Genomic DNA, 26760 nt, shown 5'->3' on the forward strand with positions numbered 1-26760 from the left:
TAAAGTTTTAGTCGTGTAAACATTACTTTTGGTGACTAACCATTTTGGTCGGGAAATGTGACAATTGGCGACTAACATATTTAGTCGGGAAAATATCACTTTTGACGACTAAAGTCTTTTAGCTATAAAATGAATTAGTCGCGATAATTGTATATTTAGCGATCAAAAATTTAGTCGGCAAATAGAATTTTTTCTCGACTAAAAAACTTTTTAGTCGCTAATTACTTTTTGCGACCCTCAATTGGCGACCAAAGTGGCGACCAAAAAAATTAGTCGTGGATAACTTTTGCTAACTAAAAATAAACTTTTGTTGACTAAATTTTTAATCGGCAAAAGTACAAATTCCTGTAGTGAAAGTAGACGGCGAGATTAAAAATAGTACGAGGTGAGATTAAAAAATGGTAGTCACAAAGTTAATTCACCAGACCATTCCTTCTATTCCTTGACAGTTTCACATCTACTCAAAGCAAGCATTACACTTCATGGCATACCATGAAACACATATCTATAAATGTAACATGAAGGCAATATTTGATTTAGAGGATTTTTTTATTGGTAATTTTTTTTAAATTTTTTTTATTGATGTATCAAACAGCAAAAAAACAGTGAAGAAGGGATACAACAACAAAACAAGGATGCTATTTAGGCTAAAAATTAGATTTATTTTATAAATTTAATGATGTGACATTTTATTAAAATATCTAAATCAATTTTCTTCCTCGTTTATTATTTAATTATCAATCAATTATTTTATTCACACATCACTAGATTTAGAAAATAAGTCTATAAAGTGAGTTTATATATCATTTTTCTTTTGATTAATTACACATGAATGAAAATAATGCTATAATGTTCTCTATTCATTGCAAAGAGTTACGGTGAATTAATCACATAAATAATAATTTAATATTAAAATACATGTGCATAAGAATATGCACCAATATATGATAATTTTATTTTATTATTAGAGGACATTTGGGTAATTTTATTTATAAACTGTTAGTAACCAATTAGGCCTAATTTAATTAGCTAGTATGACTTTTCTAAAGGCTTAATCCCAAGAAGGATGTCATTTCAACTCTCCTAAGAAGGAGTTAAATTAGGAGGCAAATTAGAAAGCATGTACTTGGTGTCGATAAAAAAGAAATTGTTATGTTAGTTGTTAGAAAAAATTTAACAATTAAATATTTATAATTTTCAGAATGTGATATATTTTAACAAATTTTAGAAATTTACATTTTAAACAAATTTCAAGTTCTTGGATTAAAGGTATAAAAAGAAAATTATGCCAAAAGCAAGTCATAAAAATAATTGTTATAGAGTAACGTTAGAGATATTAAATTTTCTATTAAATAAATGATCAAATGTCTTACATGGGTGTGGGTCCACAAAAGTGTGGGAGTCTATGTGAGACATTTGATCATTTATTTAGTAAAAAACTTTGGGCTATAACATTTTTTATTGTTATAATCAAAGAAACATATTTTCATAGTATTAAGTAGTTGTTTGGGATGTGGCTATATAAATGCACTTTTTGACTTTTTGGTTAAAAAATTAAAGAAGAAAAAAAGATGTATGTTTGGAATAACTTTTTAGAGTAATGCTAGAGACCCCAAATATTCTACCAAAAGTTTTACCAAATGTCTCACATGGGTGTGGGACCCACACAATGTGGGTCCCATGTGGGTCCCACACTCATGTGAGACATTTGGTAAAATTTTTGGTAGAATTTTTGGGACCTCTAGCATTTTTGAACTTTTTAACTTTTTAAGAAAAGTTGTGTAATAAAATATTATAGTAAAATCAAATTAACAATTTTCTCCCCTTTTGACTTTTTGACTTTAATTTTTTGACTTTTTGGATAGTTGAATTCAAAGGGCAAAATAATAGTTTTGTCCTAGTGGCTTCCTCCACAAGCTACTCTTAAATGTTATAGACTTTTTAACTTTTTTAAGTAACATTTTGACATTTTTAATTTATCTCAAACAAGGCTTAAATAACAATTAATACTGAAGTAAACATTTAAAACATCTACTTTCTAATTACACAACGATCATGTTGTACAACTTTTTTATTTCAGACTCATAGAGTTCTCTTTGTCGCGTACAACTTTTTTGGTCTGCAGGTAGAAGAAAGGGTGTTAGAAGTTAAAAAAGCTACCAAGGTCAGATGCATCAGATTTGAGCAGAGCAGGAGAGAACCCCATTCCATTAGCAGACCTCTTGAATCTATCAGTTTCAGGGCTGAAGTTCCATATTCAGGCCAAAGATCATTCGCTGAAGTATTGAAAGAGGTCACACCCACTGGGGCTAGGAAAGAAAGCATGTCCATAAAAGCCTATGAAGAGGATCTTGGATGGCTCCATGATAGTGTAATAGTAAGATTTAATTATGAACTCTCTACTACTAACATTGGAAATGCCTTGAAGGAGAAATGGTTGGATCATGTAATGATCATAAAAGGGGGTGGTCGAGATATAGTTCTAACATTCAAATCTCAAGAGGAGCTGAAATCAGATATTTGCAATATCAAAGAATGGTTTAAGGAATGGAGTCAGTTTGTGATGGAATGGAAGCCAAGAATTTATCTTGAACGAGAAAGATGTGTGTGGTTGAGGTGTTATGGCATTTCCTTAAATCTTTAGAATAGAGGTACACTCAACAACATTGGAAACATGTGGGGTACTATCCTTAGTGTGGATGGTGATATTTGTCAACCTAAGTCCTTCTTCCACACTAGAATTAGAGTGGCTACATCTTGTATGGTGTTTATTAACAAAACTATATCTTTGGATTGCAAGGGTAAATTACACCCCATTCTTATGTGTGAAGATCTTTTAGCAGAATTTAGTAGCTTGAAGCGCAATGACTTGGAAGAGTGCAGCTCCAACGAAATCTGTGGCAGTGTTGTGGAAGAACAAGTTCAGAGGAGTGTTCTAGGAAGAAAGAGGCAGACCATGTGATAGAGGTAAACACAGTTGTTGAGGAGTCAAAGTGGGATGAAAGAGGAAGTATGTACCAAGGAGGTAGATCAGAGGTCTGGGTCTAATGATTGTCATTTGGATGAGGAGGTAAACTCAGTTGTTGAGGAGACCATGTTGGAGGAGTTAGTACACAGTCCAAATGTTATTGTTGAGCAAGTATCTACTCCTGATTTTATTAAAAGCTTTAGTAGATCTCGTGATGGAAGTGGGTTTGGTATCAATCTTGAAGTGGATTTGGTACAAGCTCTTAGTAAGAATCTAAATAGGAAGGGTCTTCTGAGCCTTAATCAACCTGGCTTAGTTAGGCAACCTGCTTCTGTCCCAAAACTCCTGCGAAATGAGAAGAGGAAAAGAAAGAAGAAGGTTCAATTTGAGGGGTTCACCGGATTTGCTAGACTTCATGGGCAGCAAGCTGCAGCAGTCAGCAAGCGCACTTCTAGGTCTATCATTTTCAGACCAACAGCAGTTGCGATTGCACGTTCAGATTTGTCTGAGAGTGTTACTAGTCCGAACAATCTTCTCCTCAATGAAGCTAAAGCCACTATTCAATTAGGTAAATCTCTTGGCATCAATTTCAATGGGAAAGAAGATGATGTACTAAATAAGATTATTGAGCTAGAGCTTAAGGACAAAGAGAGATCCAAATAGGAGGGTTTGGTCTTAAAAGGCTGAAGAATGGCTTCAAGTAAGCTTAGCTGGAGTTTTCAGTGGGTTTTAGCTTTGTTAGCTAGTTTTTGAGTTTTGGCTTCAAGTGTTTGTGGTCTTGTGTGCTAATGTTGGTTTCTCACCAACACTATGCTCGGTTTCTTTTCTTGTCCTTTTATTTTTATCTTCCTTGTTGATGTTATCTCATATGTAATATGTGTTTTCTTCATTAATAAAAGATTTTCTTTGCTGATTAAAAAAAAAAAAACAGTTCACTCCTTACAAAACAGAACACTTCACTTAGTGCAAATTCGAAATTAAAACTAAATACCACCATTTACCACTGTTTTTGCTTTTTTGTTTCACACACAACCCCTGGTCTTGGTCAAAGTGAAATACTATACAAATTCTCAGCCAACCGTGGCTTTGCTAGAGCAAGTAGAGGTTTAGCGAGAAGTAGGTCACCCGGAGATTCTTTGAGCCCAATATGTGACACAGTGGGTGGCAAGTTCCATGTGAACCCTTGGAGGAGCCTAGCCATTAACATGGAGGTCATTGTAGACCCTAGTGTAACCCCTGCGCATCCACGCCTTCCGGTGCTGAATGATAACATGCGCAAGTCAGGGTCAGTGATCAATACTTCCGAGCCATCGTCCTTGAGGTGGCGCTCTGGTTTGAACTTGAGTGACTCATTCCAAATTCTAGGGTTTCGGCCAAGTCCAGGGCGGCTTAGCAAGACATGGCTACCTTTCGGGATGAAGAAGTTTCCGACGGTAGTGTCTGAGATGGAAACATGAGGAACGTTGAATGGCGCAATGGGGTGGAGGCGGAAGGCCTCCTTCACGCATGACTTGACATAATTGAGCTGTGAGATATCAGATTCTTGGACTAGTCTCTCATTCCCTACCACTCTGTCCAGTTCCGCCATGGCTCTTTTTAGGGTTTCAGGTTGATTTAGCATTTCAGCAAGTGCCCATTCCACACCATTTGATGGGTTGTCCACTGTTGCTATCATCAATTCCTGTATACATATTATTTGTCATTATAATTTTAATTAATTCAATTTTAACTATGAATTTATAATTTTGGTTCAATTTAGTTTGATTGATTATAATTTTTAATTTTTTTTAGTGAAAAATATACACGTAAGTGACACATGTCACATTTGTATGGGTAAAATTATAAACTTACTCTACTTAATGAATTAACGCATAACCAATTTAATGATCACTTTAAGTTTGTTTGTTTGTTTGTTTGTTTTTTTTTTTTAAAAAAAAAAAAAAAAAAAAACACTAGTGCATTATCAAGTGGACTAACTTGACGTAAAATTTAAAATTAAAATTTAAAATTGAATCAATTCATTTCAACATATACATGTTTTGGAGACCAAGTTTTGTTTTGTTTTGTTTTGTTTTTTTTTTCTTCTAAAAGTGTAAATCCTATTGCAAAAAGTATTTAGGGACTAATTAAAATTTGGAAAATATTGTTAATAAATGCATTTTTAGGGACAAAATAAATTGGTTCAAAAAATATTTATTTTTTAGACAAAACTTTTGGTTCCAAAAGTTTAGTAATTAATTACTAAATGTCTAATTTTGTTATTAAAAATAAAATAATAACACTTTTGGCGACAAAAATATTTTGTTTTTAAATTTTTGTCTTTATAATCTTAATTTCTTGTAGTGATTGAAAGTATATAGATCAAAATCACACAAAAAGCAAAATGTAAGAACTATAAATATAATTTGCACTAATTGATGTGTCATATATCAATGCATGGAGGCACAACTCTGTTTTGCTGATTGGTTCTCTTCTGCTGTGATGTGAATGGAGACTAGTTATTTTTTGTTGCCGTTGTGGTCCAAGTTCATGCTGGATGCTTCAATGGGATGAATGTCAATGTGTTAGGTGGTTGGTTTTTTGGTGTCATTGGGAGGAATGTCAAGGGGATGAATGCAAATGGGATGAATGCCCTAGAGGCTCCTATCTGGTTTGTTGGTTTTTTTTGGTGTTATTCTTTTCTCTGTTTGTTTTTGTGGAAGCACCTTTTGTTTTTCCTTTTTGTTGGTTTCTCACCAACTGGCGCTTGGAGCTTCGTGTTAGCTCCAAGCTCCTCTTTATTGATGTATCTAATTATATTTTGTATGTTTCATCAATAAAGATTTTTTGCCGATCAAAAAAAAAAAAAAAAAAAAAAAAAAAAGGTGAAAGAAAAATGTTAGGGATATTAAATATTCTACCAAATGTCTCACATGAGTATGTGACCCAGGGATCCTAAATATTTAACTAAATGTTCTACCAAATGTGGGTGTCATACCCATGTGAGACATTTTGTAAAATATTTGGTAAAGTATTTATGGTCTGAGCATTACCCTAAGTGAAAAGTGAAGTGTTATTTATGAATAATAATATAAATCCACCATATCAATTTAGAAATTATTCAAAAATCAATTTTTATCATACCACGATCTGGGCTTTGACCTCCTCCCGTGAGAGCAATGGAGTACCGTCTGTTTGTTTAAGCGTAATGAGGATATCTAGTATGTCCTCTTTCTCTGTCTTCGTACCATCATTCCATTGTTTGATCCTGTCGTCAATCAGAGGATCTTGATATTTCTTTACGCTTGTGGTAGCCTTTCTCATGATCTTCTCATGGCCATCCAAATCAAGAATGCCTCGTATGCATGGTATGTAATCAGAGACACAGAATGAGTAAAGGTAAGAAAGGATAGTGAAAAGCGCATTGACGTGCTCTTCTTCTTCGACACCTGGTCCTCCATCTTCCATTCCCTTCCCGAAAAACCTCTTGTTGAAGATCATCTTCCTTATCACGTTCCCGCAGAAGTGTTGTGCGGCAACCCTTACATTTACCAAACCACCTGTCGCGGAATTCATACACTGGTTGTACACAAAGCGGATAAGGTGATCAGCTTCTTCAACTCTCTTATCATGAAGCCAGTGGTGTCTAGAAGTTGAGAGGACCTCAGAAGTGAGGACTTTTCTCATCTTCTTCCATTGATCTCCCATTGGTGAAAGTGCTGCTGATAAGTATCCTCCGCTTGCAATGTCTGCGGGCAGGCAAACAGGTCTAGAGGCGAAAACAGCGTCTTGTCTCCTCAGGATCTCTCGAGCAATTTCAGGGGAAGTAACTGAGATAACGTGAACATTGCCGAGGCGAATACACATTATCTCAACATTCATTTCCTCCATTAGTTTGTGTATCCATCGGAATGTAGGTTTATTTCTAAGCATTTGTGGGAGGCAACCAATAAAAGGCCATGGTTTTTGTTAGGGAAAATCGATGTGATTCCCCACAAGTAAATCAATCAATGGGAATAAAAACTAATGCGGAAAAATTAAATCAAAAGCAACACAAGAATTTTTACGTGGTTCCCTCAATATGAGGTACGTCCACGGGATCGAAATTCGATTCCACTATCAACCAAATAAGTTCTAAACGATTACAAACGAGACACTAATGGTCTCACAAAACCACCCTTAGGTGAATTCCAAATAATCACAAATAAACAAAGAGGAAAGACCTCACCAAATTGATGAACCAAAATCTTCAGAATCAGAGTTGAAGAAGACCCAAGATAACGAACCAAACCAAGCTTCAAAAAAACCAAAAATTGAACCAATATGTAAATAATCGGTACGGAAGCAATCTGCACACACTTCACCTCTGGGCAAACAAATTAATTAGGCTACTGCCCCACTTAACCCTACGGCACACATAAAACAATATATATATATATATATTGTGAATCTAGGGTTTTGTAATCAAATCCTAATTGTTACCAAATTGAATTGGGTCTCCTCAAATATAATATATAAAAATATATTATACTAAACCAAGCCAAATTAAAACTCTTTTAATAAATCAATTGGGTCCCACACTCCAATAAGGAGGTATACCCAACAATTCTCCCCCTACCGACTTAGGTGGAGACATCAACCATACCCGCCAAAGTTCGACACTTTAAATGTTTGTCCCTCGACAAAGTCTTCGTCAACATATCTGAAATATTATCATCTGTGTGAACCTTTTCGAGTTGTAACAATTTCGAATCTAACACATCACGAATCCAATGGTATCTCACATCAATGTGTTTCGATCTCGAATGAAAAGTAGAATTTTTACTCAAGTGAATAGCACTTTGACTATCACAATAAAGCACATACTTTTCTTGCTTCAAACCCAACTCTTGCAAAAATTTCTTTAACCATAACTCTTCTTTGCAAGCTTCTGTAATAGCAATAAATTCAGCTTCGGTAGTTGAGAGAGCAATACATTTTTGTAATTTAGATTGCCATGCCACAGCTCCCCCTGCAAAAGTCATCAAATACCCCGAAGTAGATTTCCGAGAATCAACATCACCAGCCATGTCAGAATCTGTGAACCCATCAAGCATCGGCTTACCATCCCCAAAACACAAACATACCTTCGAAGTCCCTCGAAGATATCTTAGAATCCATTTTACCGCTGCCCAATGTTCTTTACCCGGATTAGAGAGAAAACGACTCACCACACCAACAGCGTGAGCAATATCCGGCCTTGTACAAACCATGGCGTACATCAAAGAACCAACTGCTGAAGCATAAGGAACTTTCAACATCTCTTCTTTGTCTTTCTCACTTGTAGGACATTGATTCGAACTAAGCTTGAAATGACCCGCAAGTGGACAACCAACCGGCTTTGCTTTATTCATGTTGAACCTTTCAAGAACTTTCTCAATGTAGCTTTCTTGAGACAACCAAATCAGCCCCTCTTTGCGATCACGAACAATTTTCATACCAAGAATTTGCTTTGCCGGTCCCAAATCTTTCATAGCAAAAGACTTGCTCAACTCCAATTTCAACCTGTTTATCATGGTAGAATCTTGACCCACAATTAACATGTCATCAACATAAAGCAAAAGAATAATAAATTTACCATCCGGAAAATTTTTCACAAACACACAATGGTCCGAAGTGGTTTTAGAAAAACCATTATTCATCATGAAAGAATCAAATTTTTTGTACCATTGCCGCGGGGCTTGCTTGAGACCATACAAACTTTTCTTCAATTTGCAAACAAATTTCTCTTTCCCTTTTTCCACAAAGCCTTCCGGTTGCTCCATGTAAATTTCTTCTTCAAGATCACCATGCAGAAATGCGGTCTTCACATCAAGTTGCTCAACTTCAAGGTTCATACTTGCAGTCATGCCAAGTACAACCCGAATAGAAGACATCTTTACAACTGGCGAGAAAATTTCATCAAAATCAATACCTTTCTTTTGCCCAAAGCCTTTCACAACAAGACGTGCTTTGTACCTCAGATTCTTGCCATCATTCTTCAATTTGAAAACCCACTTATTTTTCAGAATTTTCCTCCCCTTAGGCAACTTCACTAAATCATAAGTCTGGTTTTCAAGCAAGGAATTCATCTCCTCTTCCATGGCCTTTTTCCAATCACCTTTCTTTGTATGCTCAATTGCTTCTTGGTAGCTCTCAGGCTCCCCTTGATCAGAAATCAACACAAATTCATTAGGAGGATACTTTCTTGAAGGTTGTCGGTCCCTTGTAGATTTTCTCAACTCAAGTTGTGGTGGCGGTTCTTGAGTTGGATTCTCTTCCTCAATTTCTGGCTCAACTTCATTAGAATTAGCATCATCCTCTACATTTTCAATAGGTGGCTGCACATCTTCCCCATTTTCATCATCAACTGAAGATGAAGGAGATAGGTCCATGTCAATGAGATCACTAGTTTTTGGCTCTGGTTGATCACCTTTGCCAAAGTCTTCAATTGTTTGGTCTTCAAGAAACACAACATCACGGCTTCGAATGACTTTCTTGTTGACCGGATCCCACAATCTATAACCAAATTCATCACGCCCATAGCCAAGAAAAATACATTGTCTTGACTTGCTATCAAGCTTGGACCTCTCATCTTTTGGAATGTGAACAAAAGCTCGGCAACCAAACACTCTCAAGTGCTCATAAGACACATCTTTGCCGGTCCAAACTCTTTCTGGAACATCACCATTCAATGGATAGGAAGGAGACAAATTGATCACGTCAACCGCTGTCTTCAATGCCTCACCCCAAAAGGATCTTGGCAATTTAGCTTGTGAAAGCAAACACCTTGTTCTTTCCACAATGGTGCAGTTCATCCTCTCGGCAACCCCATTTTGTTGAGGAGTCTTCTTAACTGTCTTTTGGTGCCGAATACCTTGGCTGCGACAATACTCATCAAATGGCCCAATGTATTCACCACCATTGTCTGATCGGATGCACTTCAATTTCTGCCCTGTTTCTCTTTCAACCATAGCCTGAAAATGCTTAAATACTTCTAGAACTTGATCTTTAGTTTTTAGTAAAAAAGCCCAAACTTTCCTTGAATAATCATCAATGAAAGTAACAAAATAAAGTGCACCACCATGTGTTCTAACTTTTAAAGGACCACAAACATCTGAATGGATCAACTCTAAAACATTTTCTTTTCTAGAAGCAACATTTTTATGAAAGGAAACTCTATGTTGTTTACCCACCAAACAATGAACACAAGTTTTAAGATGTGTACCTTTCAAACCGGGTAGAAGCTCTTTCTTGAACAAAACTTGCAGCCCCTTTTCACTCATATGGCCAAGCCGCTTGTGCCACAATTCGGTAGAAGTATCATCTTGAAGTGCATTGACAATACCTTTACAAATTTTTCCTTGCATCGAATAAAGTGTATGAGTCTTCTTACACTTAGCCACCACCAAGGAACCCTTTGTGAGCTTCCATATTCCATCACCAAATTTGTTGTTGAAGCCTTCATCATCTAGCTTCCCAGTAGAAATCAAATTGAGGCGAATGTCGGGAACATGCCTCACATCTTTAAGCAACAACTTGCAGCCCAAATTTGTTTCCAAGCAAACATCACCCATGCCGATAATCTTGGACAAACCTTCATTACCCATTCGAACAGAACCATAATCTCCTTCGGTATAGGTAGTGAAGAAATCAACTCGAGAAGTCACATGAAAAGAAGCACCAGAATCAATCACCCAATTGCTCTCTTGGCCCACAAAATTGATACAATCATCTTCACAAACAACCATGAGATCAGCATTGGTAGTAACTGCCGTTGTGTCTTCTTGCTTCTTGTCCACACTTTTGTCACGCCTTTTCTCCTTATTCTTGAGCTTTCGGCATTCTCGCTTCATGTGCCCTTTCTCATGGCAATAATAACACTCAACGTCTTTCTTTGAAAAAGAACCATCTTTTGATTTGTCACGGCTTTGATCACGACCATGAGGAGTCTTACTCCTCCCCCTTGTTTTGCTTCGGCCTCTCACAACGAATGCTTCCGAATGAGAGGAACCCGCTGATTTTCTTCTAGCTTCTTCATTCAACAGGCTACTAGTAACTTGGCCCATTGTGACAACTCCATCAGGTGCCGAATTACTAACCGTCACAACCAAAGTCTCCCAACTTTCGGGCAAAGAACTCAGTAGCATCAAAGCCTGCAACTCATCATCAAAAACAATTTTCATAGAAGCAAGTTGGTTAACAATACTCTTTATTTCATTCAGATGTTCCGGAATAGGGCTGCCCTCTTTATATTTTAAATTAACCAACTTACGAAACAGAAAAGCTTTATTTGTGGCTGATTTCCTATCATAAAGGCCCTCTAATTTTTTCCATAAATCATGTGCTGAAGTTTCAGTAGCAACATGATGAAACACACTGTCATCAATCCATTGACGGATAACACCAACGGCTTTTCGATTAAGCCTATTCCAGTCATCATCTTTCATACCCTCGGGTTTACCATTATCACCCTCAATGGGTCCATACAAATCTTTACAAAATAATAGGTCCTCCATTTTAGTTTTCCAAGTTACCCAATTGCTTCCATTAAAGCTAGACATACGACCCACATTCCCCTCCATTGATTTACACAAATAAATAGACCCAAATAAACCGTAAGCTTTGATACCAGTTGTTAGGGAAAATCGATGTGATTCCCCACAAGTAAATCAATCAATGGGAATAAAAACTAATGCGGAAAAATTAAATCAAAAGCAACACAAGAATTTTTACGTGGTTCCCTCAATATGAGGTACGTCCACGGGATCGAAATTCGATTCCACTATCAACCAAATAAGTTCTAAACGATTACAAACGAGACACTAATGGTCTCACAAAACCACCCTTAGGTGAATTCCAAATAATCACAAATAAACAAAGAGGAAAGACCTCACCAAATTGATGAACCAAAATCTTCAGAATCAGAGTTGAAGAAGACCCAAGATAACGAACCAAACCAAGCTTCAAAAAAACCAAAAATTGAACCAATATGTAAATAATCGGTACGGAAGCAATCTGCACACACTTCACCTCTGGGCAAACAAATTAATTAGGCTACTGCCCCACTTAACCCTACGGCACACATAAAACAATATATATATATATATATTGTGAATCTAGGGTTTTGTAATCAAATCCTAATTGTTACCAAATTGAATTGGGTCTCCTCAAATATAATATATAAAAATATATTATACTAAACCAAGCCAAATTAAAACTCTTTTAATAAATCAATTGGGTCCCACACTCCAATAAGGAGGTATACCCAACAGTTTTGGCCCTGGAGGAAGCAAGTTTGCATTGATCTTCTCGCGGAAGAAGAGAAAGAAAATCAATGCCAGGAAGAGGAAAGTTGAGCATAAGCTCCAGATAGTGAATGAAATAGCCTCCATCTACAAGTACAACAACTATTTCTCTGATGCTTTGTAATTTGTGGTTCGTTTATGTTGGGCTGAAGAAAGGCTATTTATAGGAGCAAGGATCCTCTAAAGTGATTTTTTTCTAAAGTTTCCTAGAGTACTACATTGTGTGGTTGAGATTTACTGGTAAGTCACATCAGAAAAATTGATGTGACTTACCAGTAAATCTCAACCACACAATGTAGCACTCTAGGAAACTTTAGAAAAATTTCACTCTAGAGGATCCTTGGTGTATTTATAGGCAATATTCATTGTAAGTATTGCCGTAGTGTGATGTATATTAATATGATATGTATGTTGTTGCATTAATAATGTCTCTTTTCTTTTATTGATAAAAAAAATATTAATATAGTGACATTGATATTATTTATGTTAAATCACAATGAAAAATTATATCAATGATTTAGAAGTAGAAATTGTTATGAATCTTAAATAATTTTTTAAATTTTTTTATCAAATTTTTTATATGAGTGTAAGACTCACACAAACTCATAAAAAATTCAATAAATTATTTAAATTCTCTAACATAACTCTTAAAAGTATTGCTAAAGTGACCTTGATAGATATTATTTGGTTGTGATTTAACACAAATAATAGTAATACCACCCTCAGCAATACTTATGATGTACAGTGCCTATAAAATAGGGAAAGGGACTTTGTATTGTGTCAATTTACAACGGAATCCTATCAATGATTTAGAAGTATTGCTAAAATGACATTGGTTATGATTCAGTTGTAATTTAACATAAATAATAACAATGTATAAATTATATGTATAGATTATCTATAAAAAAATCAAATTTATTTTATAATTATAATCATATATTTTATCATAAAATAACAAATCGATCTGATTTTTTTAATGTATAATCTAAACATGTTGGTTTAACATATGAACCGACCTGATTATCAAAATAGGCCGTTTGGAAACAACAAATAAGCGGAGGAGATGTTCCAAGGAAGAGGTAAACACTCTATTTTTCCCCAAAATTTTAATTATCTCTTATAGTTGCTGGTTTTCTTTTATTTTTATTTTTATGTAATATGTGATGTAATCATTATTGTACCCTTATTCTGGAAAGCATTTTGCCATTGGTTTTGTAATTTTCTTTCAATATTTTTTTTTGAATAAATTACCAATAGGTTATACTTTTAGAATTTATTACCTACTAAGTTATGATAAATTTATCAGTCAGGATCTATAGGTAAATAAGTTTAGTTAATAAGACTGATTGATAAGGTGCCGTTTGGTAACACTTATGTTTTCAGTTTTTTGTTTATATTTACAAAAATTTTAAAAACTTGTTTGATAAAATTTTCGATTTATAAATCAGTGGTTTCAGTTTATAAATTTGGCCAAAAAATGAAATCACAAAAAATGTGTTTCCGTTTTGAGTTTTGAGTTTTTTTTTTTTATTACCCAACACTAGCCACCATCCGCCACCATTTTTCACCACCGTCTTCCGCCACCACCTGCCACCACCACCTGCCACCACCACCCACCACCCACCACCCACCTGCCACAACCAGCCATTAGCCACCCACTAGCCACCACCCACCACCCACCTGCCACCCACTCGCCACCACCACCCATCCCTTGCCACCACCACCACCACCACCACCACCACCGCCACCCATTTTTTTTTTTTTTTGGGGGGGGGAGGGGGGAGGTATCCATTTTAGATGAAATTGATTTTTTGGACTTTTATAATAATGCAATGGTAAGCCAAAATTGTCAAAAATGAATATAAAAAAATTATTTCTATGTGAATAGAATCTATTGATATAATCAGAAATAACCTTTTCACATGATATTTAATGGGTCCTACCCACTTCATATGAGAAAATTGTGTTTGATTCTATGATAGAATTTGGTATACTTTGACATTTTTAAAAAAATAAGAAAAACTAGGGAATTTGTTGCAAAAGATTCTAGCAAAGCATTAAGGCCTTGTTTGGGAAGGGCTGTTTGAGCTAAAATAGCTAATGAAGACAAAACATGCTAAAATAATCAGTATGTTAGAATGTCATATCTAACTCATAATCATTTCATTTTTTATCTCATAACTATTAAATCAACAAAGAAAAAAAAATTAACTATATTTTCAAACACAACTTTTTTGAACCTGACTACAATAATATAAAAGTTAACTAAAATAACGAACTTTCCAGACGAGGCCTATATGTGTATGAAATGTTAGATGCATTACCAAAAGAATCCAAAACCAATTTCATTCAAAGTGAATAAGGATAAAAATATTCCAAAAAAAAATTAGAGAAATGCGTTAAGTGGCAGTGTAAAATAACACAATTTAGCACTTAAAATAAAATCAATTAAGTTCATTAGATAATTACAGCGAGTATCAATAAAAATTTTAAGTAACTCTTGAACTGTGGGATAAACGTTAAGAAAATTTTAAATAACAAGAAAAATACTTAATGCGGATATAATTTATAATTATTTATGTATATGTAAAGACATTTATGACCTCATTATTGTCGCCATCACCCCCACCCTACACCACCATCACACGACCACCGCGATTGTTGTTACCACTAACACCTTCCACCACCACTACTATTATTACTATCATCAATTTCACTACCATTACTATCGTCGCCACATGTAAAAAAAAAATCTACTTATCAGATATTAATGATGAACCAGTTCTGATGGGAATACTCTATTCCATATCACTTTTCTCCATGTTCTTTCATACATCATTTTTTGGTGAACAATGATAGAGACCCTCAATTTTGGAGAACCCCCCACAATCCCTCAAAGTGATCCATACCATTCATGTTGTGAGCCACACACATACATGAGTTGTGTAGATCACTTTGGGGGTTGTGGGAGTTCCCAAAATTGAGGGTTTCAAGCATTTTTCTTTTTTGATCACAACTTTAGACAAACAGTCATGATTCAAATTATTCATCTCGTAAATTTCACAATAAGTATTATCTGTACAAAAAATGACCTTTATTGAATATCAATAAATAGATAAACAAATTATATTTTATTTAATAAAATAGACAATTTAAATTTAAATTCATAATAATAGTCCATTATGAAAAATAAAATAAAATATAATTAATTTATCTATCTAATAATGCCGGATGAAATTGATTCTGATTTTTACTGTTGGACATATGTGGACGCGAGATAGACTCATAAAGCCCAGGCTTTTTTTGGCTAAAATTGATTCTGATTTTTACTGTTGGACATAATTGATTCTGATTTTCTTGCCTCCGTTTGGCAAGAAAAAGCCCAGGCTTTTTTGGCTAAAATAGCCACAAAAAACAAAATAGGCTATTTTAGCCACAAAAAACAAAACATCAAATCCAATCCATAATCATTACAATCCTCTCTCACAAAAAAAGCCAAAAAAGCCAAAAAGCCAAAAAGCCCTTCCCAAACCAGGCTAAAATAGCCCAGGCCAAAAAGCCAAAAAGCCAAAAAGCCAACCCACTTCCCAAACGGAGGCAAAATAAAATATAAAAAACAGTAAAATATAGTGATGTAAAAAGGAGTTGGGTTATGAACCTAAATGATTTATTAAATTTTTTTATCAAATCTCGTAAATGGGTGTGGAATCTACACACATGTGAATTTGTGTGGATCCTACACGCATATGAAAAATTTAATAAATCATTCGAAATCCATAGCATTTTCCAAAGGAGTTAATTATCTTCCGCTCAAGAACATAGTGATATAGAAAGTAGTATATAGTCTTTATTGAGCACAAAGTTTCTACTTTTTTATTTTTTTAATTTGACTTCTCTCGAATCATCCAATCATCTTTTCGTGACTAACACCATCACTAATGATTATTTAAATCTATTATCAAATTTAAATTTAATAAAAAATCACTCATTTTTCTGCTTTAACGGTTTCAACAAATATGTATCAAATTGAGAATTTTAGTTTTTATTCATCAAACTGAGGAATAATGTGCCTTTTATTAAATTACTGTTCATACCCTTTTGATTTTCACCATCGGATGTCCTCTCGGATGTCCCTCCAAATGACCACCTCAAGATAAAAATTTGTGAAAAAATTACACTGACTGGTCGAGCCCTCGATTGTCTGCTCGGTCGACACCCTGGATGACCACCTAAAGGTAAAAGTTTGTGAAAATTTACAATGGCCAGTCGACTAGCTAGACATCAGCCCGGTCATCTGCCTAGTCGACCAGTGTTCTAATTAAGCTTCAAATACTTCCGTTGGAGCAATTGATATTAAATAAAACTTTTATTTAAATTTTTACTCAAATTTAATGAAAAATTTGATACACCATTCGAGATGCTCTAATACTTAATTATCATTTCTGTACATTATATGACAATTATTAAAAAAATCAATAATGATAGAGATCTCCACAAAACACAATCCCAAAATGATATGAACTATTCATGTTTCTGTCAGACACAATTCTCAAAAAAATTTAAACATATCAATAACTAATATATTAGTAGGGATTATAAGAATCTTTTTTGTGGGGATCTCAATCATTTTCTTAAAAAAAAAAAATTAATTTTTAAATTTTTATATAATAGGTCATGTGTAAGCCGCCGCAAAGGAGTAGACTGTCTTCATCCGAGAAGACTAGTGGACACTTTTTTTCTCATGAAGTTATTAATTAATTTATTTTTAATCTTTTCTATGGTAACTGTAATTACTGTTGTTCCCATATTTTATCAAATAATATTATATGTATCAATTAATATACTAATTAATATATTAATAAATAATGTGATATAATTTTAAAAATTTTGGTATTTATAATTTATATAACAAGTAGAGTCAATAATAATGACATAACACTAGTTAGTATACTAGTATGTACATTAATTGGTACATGTAATACCACTGTAATTTATGGATTGCAGCATTTTGCAATTAGTTCTGTAATCAAAGAAAATTAATGAATTAGATGCAAATTCTTAACAAAGCATTAAATGTAGATAAAAGGTAATTGCATTATGAAAAAAAAAAAAACCAATTTCATTTGAAAGGTAGACAAAAAATATCACCAATACTAAGGATATAGAATAAAAATATAAAAGAATGGTTAAGATTTTCTGGGTTTAATTATGTTATCAATAAATACTCTATTTCTATCATTGCACAAAAGATATTCGAATAAAATTAAAAAAGATGCCTTCATCATTATTTAAATGCATTTTGGTTAACTTAATAAATTCTAGCATGAAGCATTAATTATGTAACCGTTTGGGATAGAGTAGTAATTAATAATAGAGTAATGTTAGAGACCCCAAACATTCTACTAAAAGTTGTACCAAATGTCTCACATGGGTGTGGGACCCACACAATGTGGGTCCCATGTGGGTCCCACACCCATGTGAGACATTTGGTAAAACTTTTGGTAAAATTTTTGGGATCTCTAGCATTTTTGTTAATAATATGAGTAATACTTCAATAAATATATCAAAAATGTTAGAGATCTCAAAATTTTCTAATAACTCACGTGGGTGTGAGACCCACACTATAATACTAGAGATCCCGAAAGTTTTACTAAAATTTTTAGTAAAATTTTTGAAATTTCTAACATTTCTCTAAATATATTTATATTATACTTAATTTATCATGTGATATATTATTATATTGACAACAGACATGAATAGTGAACCTACAACTAATGCAATTAAAAATGTGATGATAAGTAATTGAATAATGCTACATGCACCAATTAAGATATCAATTAGTATATCAATTGATAACGTGTCATGATTTAAGAGGTCTTTGGTATATGTAATTTGTATCGATTGTGTTACGTGCACCAATTAATGTATACACTAGTGTATACCAACTAGTATTATGCTATTATTACTGACCCCACCTATTATACAAATTGCAAATATCTAAAACCTCTAAAATTATGCCACATCATCTCTTAATATACTAGTTAATATATTAATTGGTACATATAGCATTATTCAATTTGTATAATAAGTGGGGTCAATAATAATATCATAACATATATTGATATACTAGTTAGTATACTAATTGGTACATATAATATCACTGTAAGTAATTTTAACAGCACCTTTGACCATGTTTAAATAACATGAATAGTAAAGATGAATGAGAAAAATTTGAGCCTATTCACTGGTAGATGTTTGTTTGCTCTCCTTTTATTCCATTTTTGCCATCAAATCTCAAATTTCTATTCAAATCTTTTAATTAAAATCTAAAACTTTAACAAATTCAAATAAGATTTAAATTAATTAAATCAAGATTTCAAAAATCGATAAATATATTTAATCTTGCAGGATTTTCTACCTAATTAAATCAAGATTTCTAAATTCAAAAATACCTGTGATCTAATGATGTAATCTTTCGACACTTTAAACTTCTCAATTTTGTTCTTCAACATCGTGGATCAATCGATCAATCTTTATTGGGAAATTCATCGTCGCTCAACTAGTAAATTTTTTTGTTTGTTTTGTTTTTGATAAATGGATATCCAGTTCAGTTTACACGCACCTTAACTAATTTCGGGAGACCAATTACACCGTCCATTTGTAAGAGTTTCATTTAAAGCAAACACCTTATATGAACTGACTCCAAAGAGACACTACAAGAAAAAGCATTTTTGCCGACCACTTTTAGCTACCAAAACTAATTTAGTCGGCAAAAGCCACGGAATTGGCTACCAAAAATAATATTAGTCGGCAAAAGTCAACTTTTTAGCTACTAATTTTTTTTAGTAGGGGAATGTTGATTATTGGCTACTAAAAAAAATTTAGTAGCTAAATATATTACAATTGGCGACTAAAACAATTTTTAGTAGCTAAACATATGACAATTGGCGACTAAATAAAAATTTAGTAGCCGTAGAGGTACCTTTAGCTACTAAATTGTTTGGTAGCCAAATGAAAATAAAAAAATAAATTTTTAATCTTTCCCGACCAAACTTTTTGTCGCCAAATGTCAATTTTCGGCGACAAAATTTCTTTCAGTCGCTGTATACCTACTTTCGGCTACTAAATTATTTGGTAGCCGAATGAAAATAAAAAATTTAATTTTTAATCTTTTGCCAACCAAAATTTTGGTCGCCAAACGTTAACTTTCGGCGACAACATTCCTTTTAGTCGCCAAAGACCTACCTTTAGCTACTAAATTATTTGGTAGCCGAATGAAAATAAAAAAATTAATTTTTAATCTTTTGCCGACCAAAATTTTGGTCGCCAAATGTTAACTTTCGGCGACAAAATTCCTTTTAGTCGCTAAAGACCTACCTTTCGCTACTAAATTATTTGGTAGCCGAATGAAAATAAAAAAATTAATTTTTAATCTTTTGCCGACCAAAATTTTGGTCGCCAAATGTTAACTTTCGGCGACAACATTCCTTTTAGTCGCTAAAGACCTACCTTTCGCTACTAAATTATTTGGTAGCCGAATGAAAATAAAAAAATTAACAAAATAGTTATTTTCTTTTATTAATAACAATACCATTAGTCTCCACTTGAAAATTTGACTAAACAAAATAGTTATTTTTATTTTTAGGTTGTACACCCACCATCCAAAATTATTAATATCTTATTTTATTTTTTATTATCTCAAAATATTAATTTAAAAAAAATTAATTATTAAAATAATATGAATTTCTTATTTTGTCCTTTTTTTAAATCCATTAATAATACAAAAAGTATAATTATGACAATTGATATTTCTACAAAAATATACTATCAAAAGGTAATTTTGAAAAATTAATATTTTTAAAATGTAATAATTGTATTATAAAAAGAAATTAAATTCTGAAAATAGACTATTATTTTTAGATGGAAGAAGTTTTCGGCTTTCATTTGATGGGTTGAACACATCTTTTAATAATTGGGCCCTCACGCGAAAGGTATGCTAAAATGGGCAACTTGTTATTGGCTGTTTGTCGATAGTTTTACATTGCAAAAATTTAAAGGCATAGTTACAGGTCAGTCTGATGAATTTAATTTTTAATAATAAATTTATTATTTTTAAAAAGTACAATTAAACGATTTATACTTTTTACATCATCATATTTCAATAACACTAATAAATTAAGAATAAATCAAAATTCACAAATAAAAGACAAAATATCCCAATTATTTATCATTTTAATAAATTTTTCAATATTATTACCAGTACTAATGAAATAATCATTTTACAGACACAAAACATATATTTAAAAAGTTTTAAAAAAATTTCATTATCAAAACGAGGGCTAAGTGTGTAAAAAAAATTCACTCATGACTTATGAGTAAATAAATCTGATTTGTAAGACTTATTGATATTATTTCAAATTTTAAAATTTTTCTTAATTTTTTAATAATTAATTTTTTCAACTTTTTAAAATTATTTTTACGTTATACACGGTTAACAATAATCAAACACTATTGTTAATTTAAATTTGGAGGGAGACATTTCTAATTTAAATTTTAGGGATTTATAAAAGTAATTGGCGACTAAAAAAACACGGGTTGAGCTGGCTCAAAAAAAATTTTAAAAAAAAATTTCCTTCTTTTTTTTTTAATTTTCTTTCTTTCTTTTCTTTCTTATTTTATATATATATATATATATATAATATAAGAATATAAGAATTGTTTGATTTTAAAATATATTATAATATTTTTCAGTAAAAAAAATATTAGGACAAATATTTAAGATAATTTAATATTTTTAATTTATAATTTTAGGACAAATATTAGGACCGATTTCAGATTTCGTTTTTCTGTCTCTCACTCTCTGACTCTCTCTCTCTCTTTCTGTCTCTCACCATCCATCTCCAGTACCACCTTCACCACTACTACAAACGCCATTCCACCCCCACCACTACTTCCACTATCGCCACTTCACCTCTACGACTACTATTACTACTATCATCACCACCACTCCACTACCACTACTACCACTACTACTACCATTACCTTTCTTTCACCCCTGCCACTCCATTTACACTACCACTACCACAACTTCACCACTAATCTCTTTTGCGAGGGCTAAGTGTGTAAAAAAAATTCACACTTTTTGCGAGGGCTAAGTGTGTAAAAAAAATTCACTCATCATGACTTATGAGTAAATAATACATATTTGTAAGACTTATTGATATTATTTCAGATTTTAAAATTTTTCTTAATTTTTAAATAATTAATTTTTTCAACTTTTTTAAATATTTAAAGCAAATTTGTTTATTTTTTAGATTCACTTAATTATTTTTTAGATTCACTTAATTTAGATATATATATTTTTTAAAATTTGAGGGATTTATAAAAGTAATTGGCGATTTAATGCTAATTGAACTAAAGGCCTAAGCTGGGGCTGTGCGTATATATTTTTTAGTTGTACGTTAATGATTTTGACTGCTAAGATATGCTTCAGAAAATGATTTTGACTGCTAGTTACAACTGAATAATAAATTAATTAAATCCACTTGACACATGATTTCTTCATCTGTCTTTATCTATGAGAAAATATACATATTGCATGTTCTAAAATTCTAAAAAATTGATTAGTGCCTAGTTAGTCATGCAGGAGTCCCCAAAAAATAAAAAACAAGGGTTGAGTTGGCTCATAATTTTTTGGAGAAAAAATTTTCCTTCTTTTTTTTTAATTTTCTTTCTTTCTTTTCTTTCTTATTATATATATATATATATATATCTATATAATAAGGGAGGAAGGTTTTTGAAAATATGTTAAAATGTATAAGAGATACATTTCATTTGAATGGTTGGGATGATTCCTAATCAATATCTAAGGGTCCAGATTAAATTTTTTCCCGCCCAAACACTCTCTACCCTCTCTCTCGCCCACGTCTGCCAAACACGTCTCTTAGAACTCTATCTCTCCACGTTCTCTCTCACGTTGGTGGATCTCTGTTAATGTGTTGTAGTACAGAGAAAGAAAGAGATGGGTGTTGTTGTGTTCACACACACTCTCTCTCTGTCTCTCTCATCTCTCTCTAGGGTTCTCACTCTCGATGCCGCCAAACCTGTCGTAATGCCGCCGTCGCACTACCGTTACCAGAACCACCGCCAACCACATCAACCACCACCATTTTAGTTGCCGTATATTGAGTTTTGGCTACCAAAACTATTTAGTCGCCGAATGAAAAATAAAAATTTGTTTTTACCTTTGGCAACCAAAAAGTTTTGGTCGCCAAATAAAAAATCTCTCTTCTCTCTCTATCTTTTTCCCTCTATCTTTCCCTAATTTTTTTCCCTCTCTCCCACTCATCACTCTTCTCTCTGGCTCTCTCATATCTATTCGCTCTTTATCTCTCTTGTTCATTTTTCTTCTTTCTCTCTCTATGTCGCTTTCTCTATCTCTTGTTCATTTCTTTTTGTTATCTTTCTCTCTCTATCTCTCTTTCTTTGTGTCTATCTCTCGCTCATCTTGTTTCTCTCTCTTTTTTTTTCTCTCTCTCTGTCACTCATCACTCTTCTCGCTGGCTCTCTCTATCTCTCTTGCTTATCTTTATTCTCCCTCTCACTCTCTCTATATCTCTTGTTCATCTCTTTTTGCTGTCTTTCTCTCTCTCCCTCTCTCTTTGTCTATCTCTCGCTCATCTTGTTTATCTTTCTCTTTTTTTCTTTCTCTCTGTCTCTCTCTCTCACACTCATTTCTCTTCTCTCTCAATCGTTCATTTCTCTCAATCACACTCATCTCTTTCTCTAAGCCCATTATTATTGAAAGAGGAAAAAGTCAAAAAATGAAATGGGTCTCTCTTTCTCTCTGTCTCTTACTCTCTATGTCTCTTACTCATTTCTCTTCTCTCTCTTTCACTCATCTCTCTTACTCATTTCTCTTCTCTATCTCTCTCATCTTTTTTCAAATATATTTTTTTTCAAATATTTTTTTTCAATTATAATGTGTATAATTCCATCGTCATAAATAATACAAAAAATAAATATAAATATTTTAGGCCTAAACAAACATGCTTTTTAGTTTATGTTTTTAAATTTTTTTAAACATTTTGTTCAAACCAAACGCGTTTGTAATTTATGTTTTTCTAAAAATAAACAAAAACCAATTTATAAAATTTATGGAAATTATTTTGCATTAAAATATTACTCCTACTTCTACCAAAGTAAAAAAATAAGAATAATTTTTTATTCATTAAAATAAAAATGAAACAAATAAATTTTCAACCTTTATAACTGGAAAAAATAAAAAAGCAAAAAAAATAAATTCATTAACTATAAAAAAAAATTATTTTAACAAAAAATTATTTTTTTTTTAAAAAAAGAATCATTTTGTTGTTTAAATATTACCAAAAAAAAAAAAAAAAAAATTCCCGCTCGATTTTCTACCCCCTTTTTTCCATTCCCGCTCGGCTTCCCCCCCTCCCCATCTCTTGAACCAAAATACCCAATCTGAAAAACCAAAAATCCCCTTCAATCAAAAATCCCTAATTCTTACGGCTCCACCGAATTCGAGAAGATCTGACTAAGATGGTATCCAGGCTCCAATCTGTGGAGATCGAAGCCATGGTCGTTTGCCATTCATTTTCCACGATTGTACTAGCGGTTGTAGCCACGACTACTGCCGACGAGTGAGGAAGAGAAGAGATGAGAGGCGAGTGTTTAGAGATGGAGGTGCAAGAACAAAGTGAAGAAAAGGTGATCGAAGCCATGGCCGTTTTTGATCTGTTTGTCCATTGATATCTATTTGAATCTCTCTGAATCTATATCTATATATATATATATATATCTTGGTTTTTGCTCTGTTTGTTCATTGATTTTGGACCAACTATACCGACAGGTCCATTGAGTTCTAAGCAAGGGACTGAATGTTCGACGACAGTTTGAATTAGGCATCTAATGGGTATTTTTTTTTTGGCTTGCTTGCAGGTTTGATTTCTAAGGTTGGCTTTTTTAATTTTCTTCTATTCTTTTTCAACCACTCATCTGACTTAATTGTTGCTCTACAATTGCTTTCTTGGCAAAGGAATATTTAATTTACATGTCAATACCGCTCTTACCTTTGTGGTTAAATTTTCTGCAACAATTACACACTTAGTTAAAGCTCCCTTTTCCTACACCTATATCCCTAACCGGAGATATCTAGTACGGATTCTATCTCATTGCTTTTGATTTTACAGTGTCGACTTTATCCCTTCTGTATAAGTTAGCGAAAAAGAAGAACCTTAATCTCCTTATGTTTTCTGCTTCAAATCATTTCCGTTCCAAAATAAGTGAGTAAAGATGATATGATCCTCCTCCATCAAGGAAAGTTTGTAAAATTTGTTAGTTTGTATAGGCATTACTCTTCAAGTATATTTTTAGTGCTTTCCTATGACTAGGACCTAATTATGTTTATAAGGGATAATTGACTCTTTTAAAACTAACATATTTTTGTTTGTGTTCTTTTGCTTTCCCCTGACCTTTATAAGAATGGCCCTACTCGATTCATCTTCTAGGCCACATTGATTTTGTATAGGTCTTGGGTCTAGGAGTAGGAGAAGTGCAGTGAAAGATACTTTGATCAAGAATAATCCAGATATTGTAATCTTTCTAGAAAGTAAAATTGAAATTTTTTTAGGAGCATTTGGGGGACTTGGAATAGGAGTTAGGAGGCCTTATCTTTCAGTAGTAGATCCTTCGGGGATTTTGGTCGGTAAGCTACAAGTAGTATTTAGGGTGTTTTTTGTCTATAAGGTTTAGAGATTTTGATGACAACGATGAGTGGCTTAGCTTATGGGGGTTTATGGTCCTAAGTCCTAGGTTTAGATGGTCGTTTGTTGGAGTTAATTGGTTTGTTTGGGTTGTGTTCGCCAAATTGTTGTGGGAGGTGATTTTAACGTTAATGGATTTGCTTCAAAAAAGTTGAATGGGGATGGAGTCTCAAGGCGTATGAGAGATTTTGATGCTTTTATTATGAATTGTGAGTTGGTTGATCCGGATGGAACATAATTTACGGACTTACGGATGGAACATAATTTAGATGGACTTACGGATGGACTTACAGACTTACGGATGGAACATAATTGTGAGTTAGTTGATTATAGATGGAACATAATTTAATCAATTGAGATTAAGGTACATAATATTTTAGATGGACTTACGATAATTCCCACCACTTATATAATTAAAAAGGACCACATAATTAAATAAGACTTACCTGCATAAATCTAAATTATAACGTTATAAGTTTTAGTATCTAAAATTTAACATAAAAAATTTGCTATAAATTAAACTGAACCATTCGTAAGAATTCTTTATTTTGTTTTATTTTATTTTATTTTATTTTATTTTATTTTGTTGGCCTTTATAGATTTGGCCTCTTCTTCTTGGGGTAGCAAAGCGTGTTTTGAGGGGGAGAGAGAGAGAGAGAGTGAGTATGTGTTTTAAAATTTGAAATTTCAAAAAGTGAGGTGAGCGATAACTTATGAGATTTTGTTTTGTTGGGAAAGAGTTGGTACTTGATGTTTGGTTTTCCAAAGGCATTGTAAATTACATTCTACGTTATCGCTCTAACAACAGTAGTCTTACTAAAAAAAAAAATCTGCTCTAACAACACAAAGAAAAGGAATTCTTACTAGATGTTTGGCTTTCCAGAGGCATTGTAAATTACATTCTACGTTACAGTGGCATAGAAAATTTTCTATTATCCAATTTGAGGCTTGGTACTTGAAGTTGTTACCAACAAGCTGTTGCTTTTTTATTTTCTCATTGAATGTGGTAAAGTTGTGAGGAAATTCTAGTCTTTGAGTCTTTCTAAAATGAAGTGGTATTGTTCCTAAAAAAACAAAAACCTATCAAAGCTGTATTTTACATCTGTTATGACTACCATGCCACCTAATCCAACATGAATATTGTGCTAAGGAAACAATACAGGTTTTGATATTTGCAGGTGGTCCTTCTGTGATGGTGTGGTTGACTGACCACTGATCTTTTCTTAAGATTGCTGGTTTTTATTCCTTAGTTCTTTCATTATTTTATATAACCTAGTGGCAATGGACATTGAAACTTCATATAAAATAGCATTTGAAGTACATTTTAGAAATCTTAATGTGGTATATCCCTAACTAAAAAGTACACCCAATATAGTAGGATCCTATGTTACCAATTCAAAAAATAGATGCTTAGAGTGTAAGGCAATTTGAAAATAAAGCAATGACAAATCATTTTATGATTATTTAATCAATTGGTTCAGGATGTCCAGAAATACAATCTATAGTATACTAGTTGCCTATTGAAGTAATGTTTCCTCTCTCAAAGGAAATTTAAATAAAAAACTGATTTTAAAAATGGGATTGAAGCAGGGAAAATTGGTATATTTATTGGTATTGGGTGGTGTATTGTTTTCAAATGACAAGGAAGATGATGAGCTGCCTTTTTGAAACATTAATATGGAGTAACATTCTGAGTGTA

The 26760-nt window shown here is 33.1% G+C and overlaps 1 protein-coding gene across 1 annotated transcript; it reads right to left on the reverse strand.

Moving 5' to 3' along the window:
• Nucleotides 1-4013: 4013 nt before the first annotated feature.
• Nucleotides 4014-22442, reverse strand: LOC114275727 (phenylalanine N-monooxygenase CYP79D16-like). Its single transcript, XM_082904895.1, has 4 exons — nt 22377-22442; nt 12245-12360; nt 6092-6914; nt 4014-4649 (listed from the first exon to the last, which is right to left on the reverse strand). Exons 1-4 carry the CDS (start codon nt 22440-22442, stop codon nt 4014-4016), a joined length of 1641 nt encoding a protein of 546 aa, XP_082761021.1.
• Nucleotides 22443-26760: the final 4318 nt, after the last annotated feature.

Source organism: Camellia sinensis, chromosome 14 (genome assembly GCF_055761805.1).
Source record: "Camellia sinensis isolate YWXY chromosome 14, ASM5576180v1, whole genome shotgun sequence".
NCBI lineage: Eukaryota > Viridiplantae > Streptophyta > Magnoliopsida > Ericales > Theaceae > Camellia > Camellia sinensis.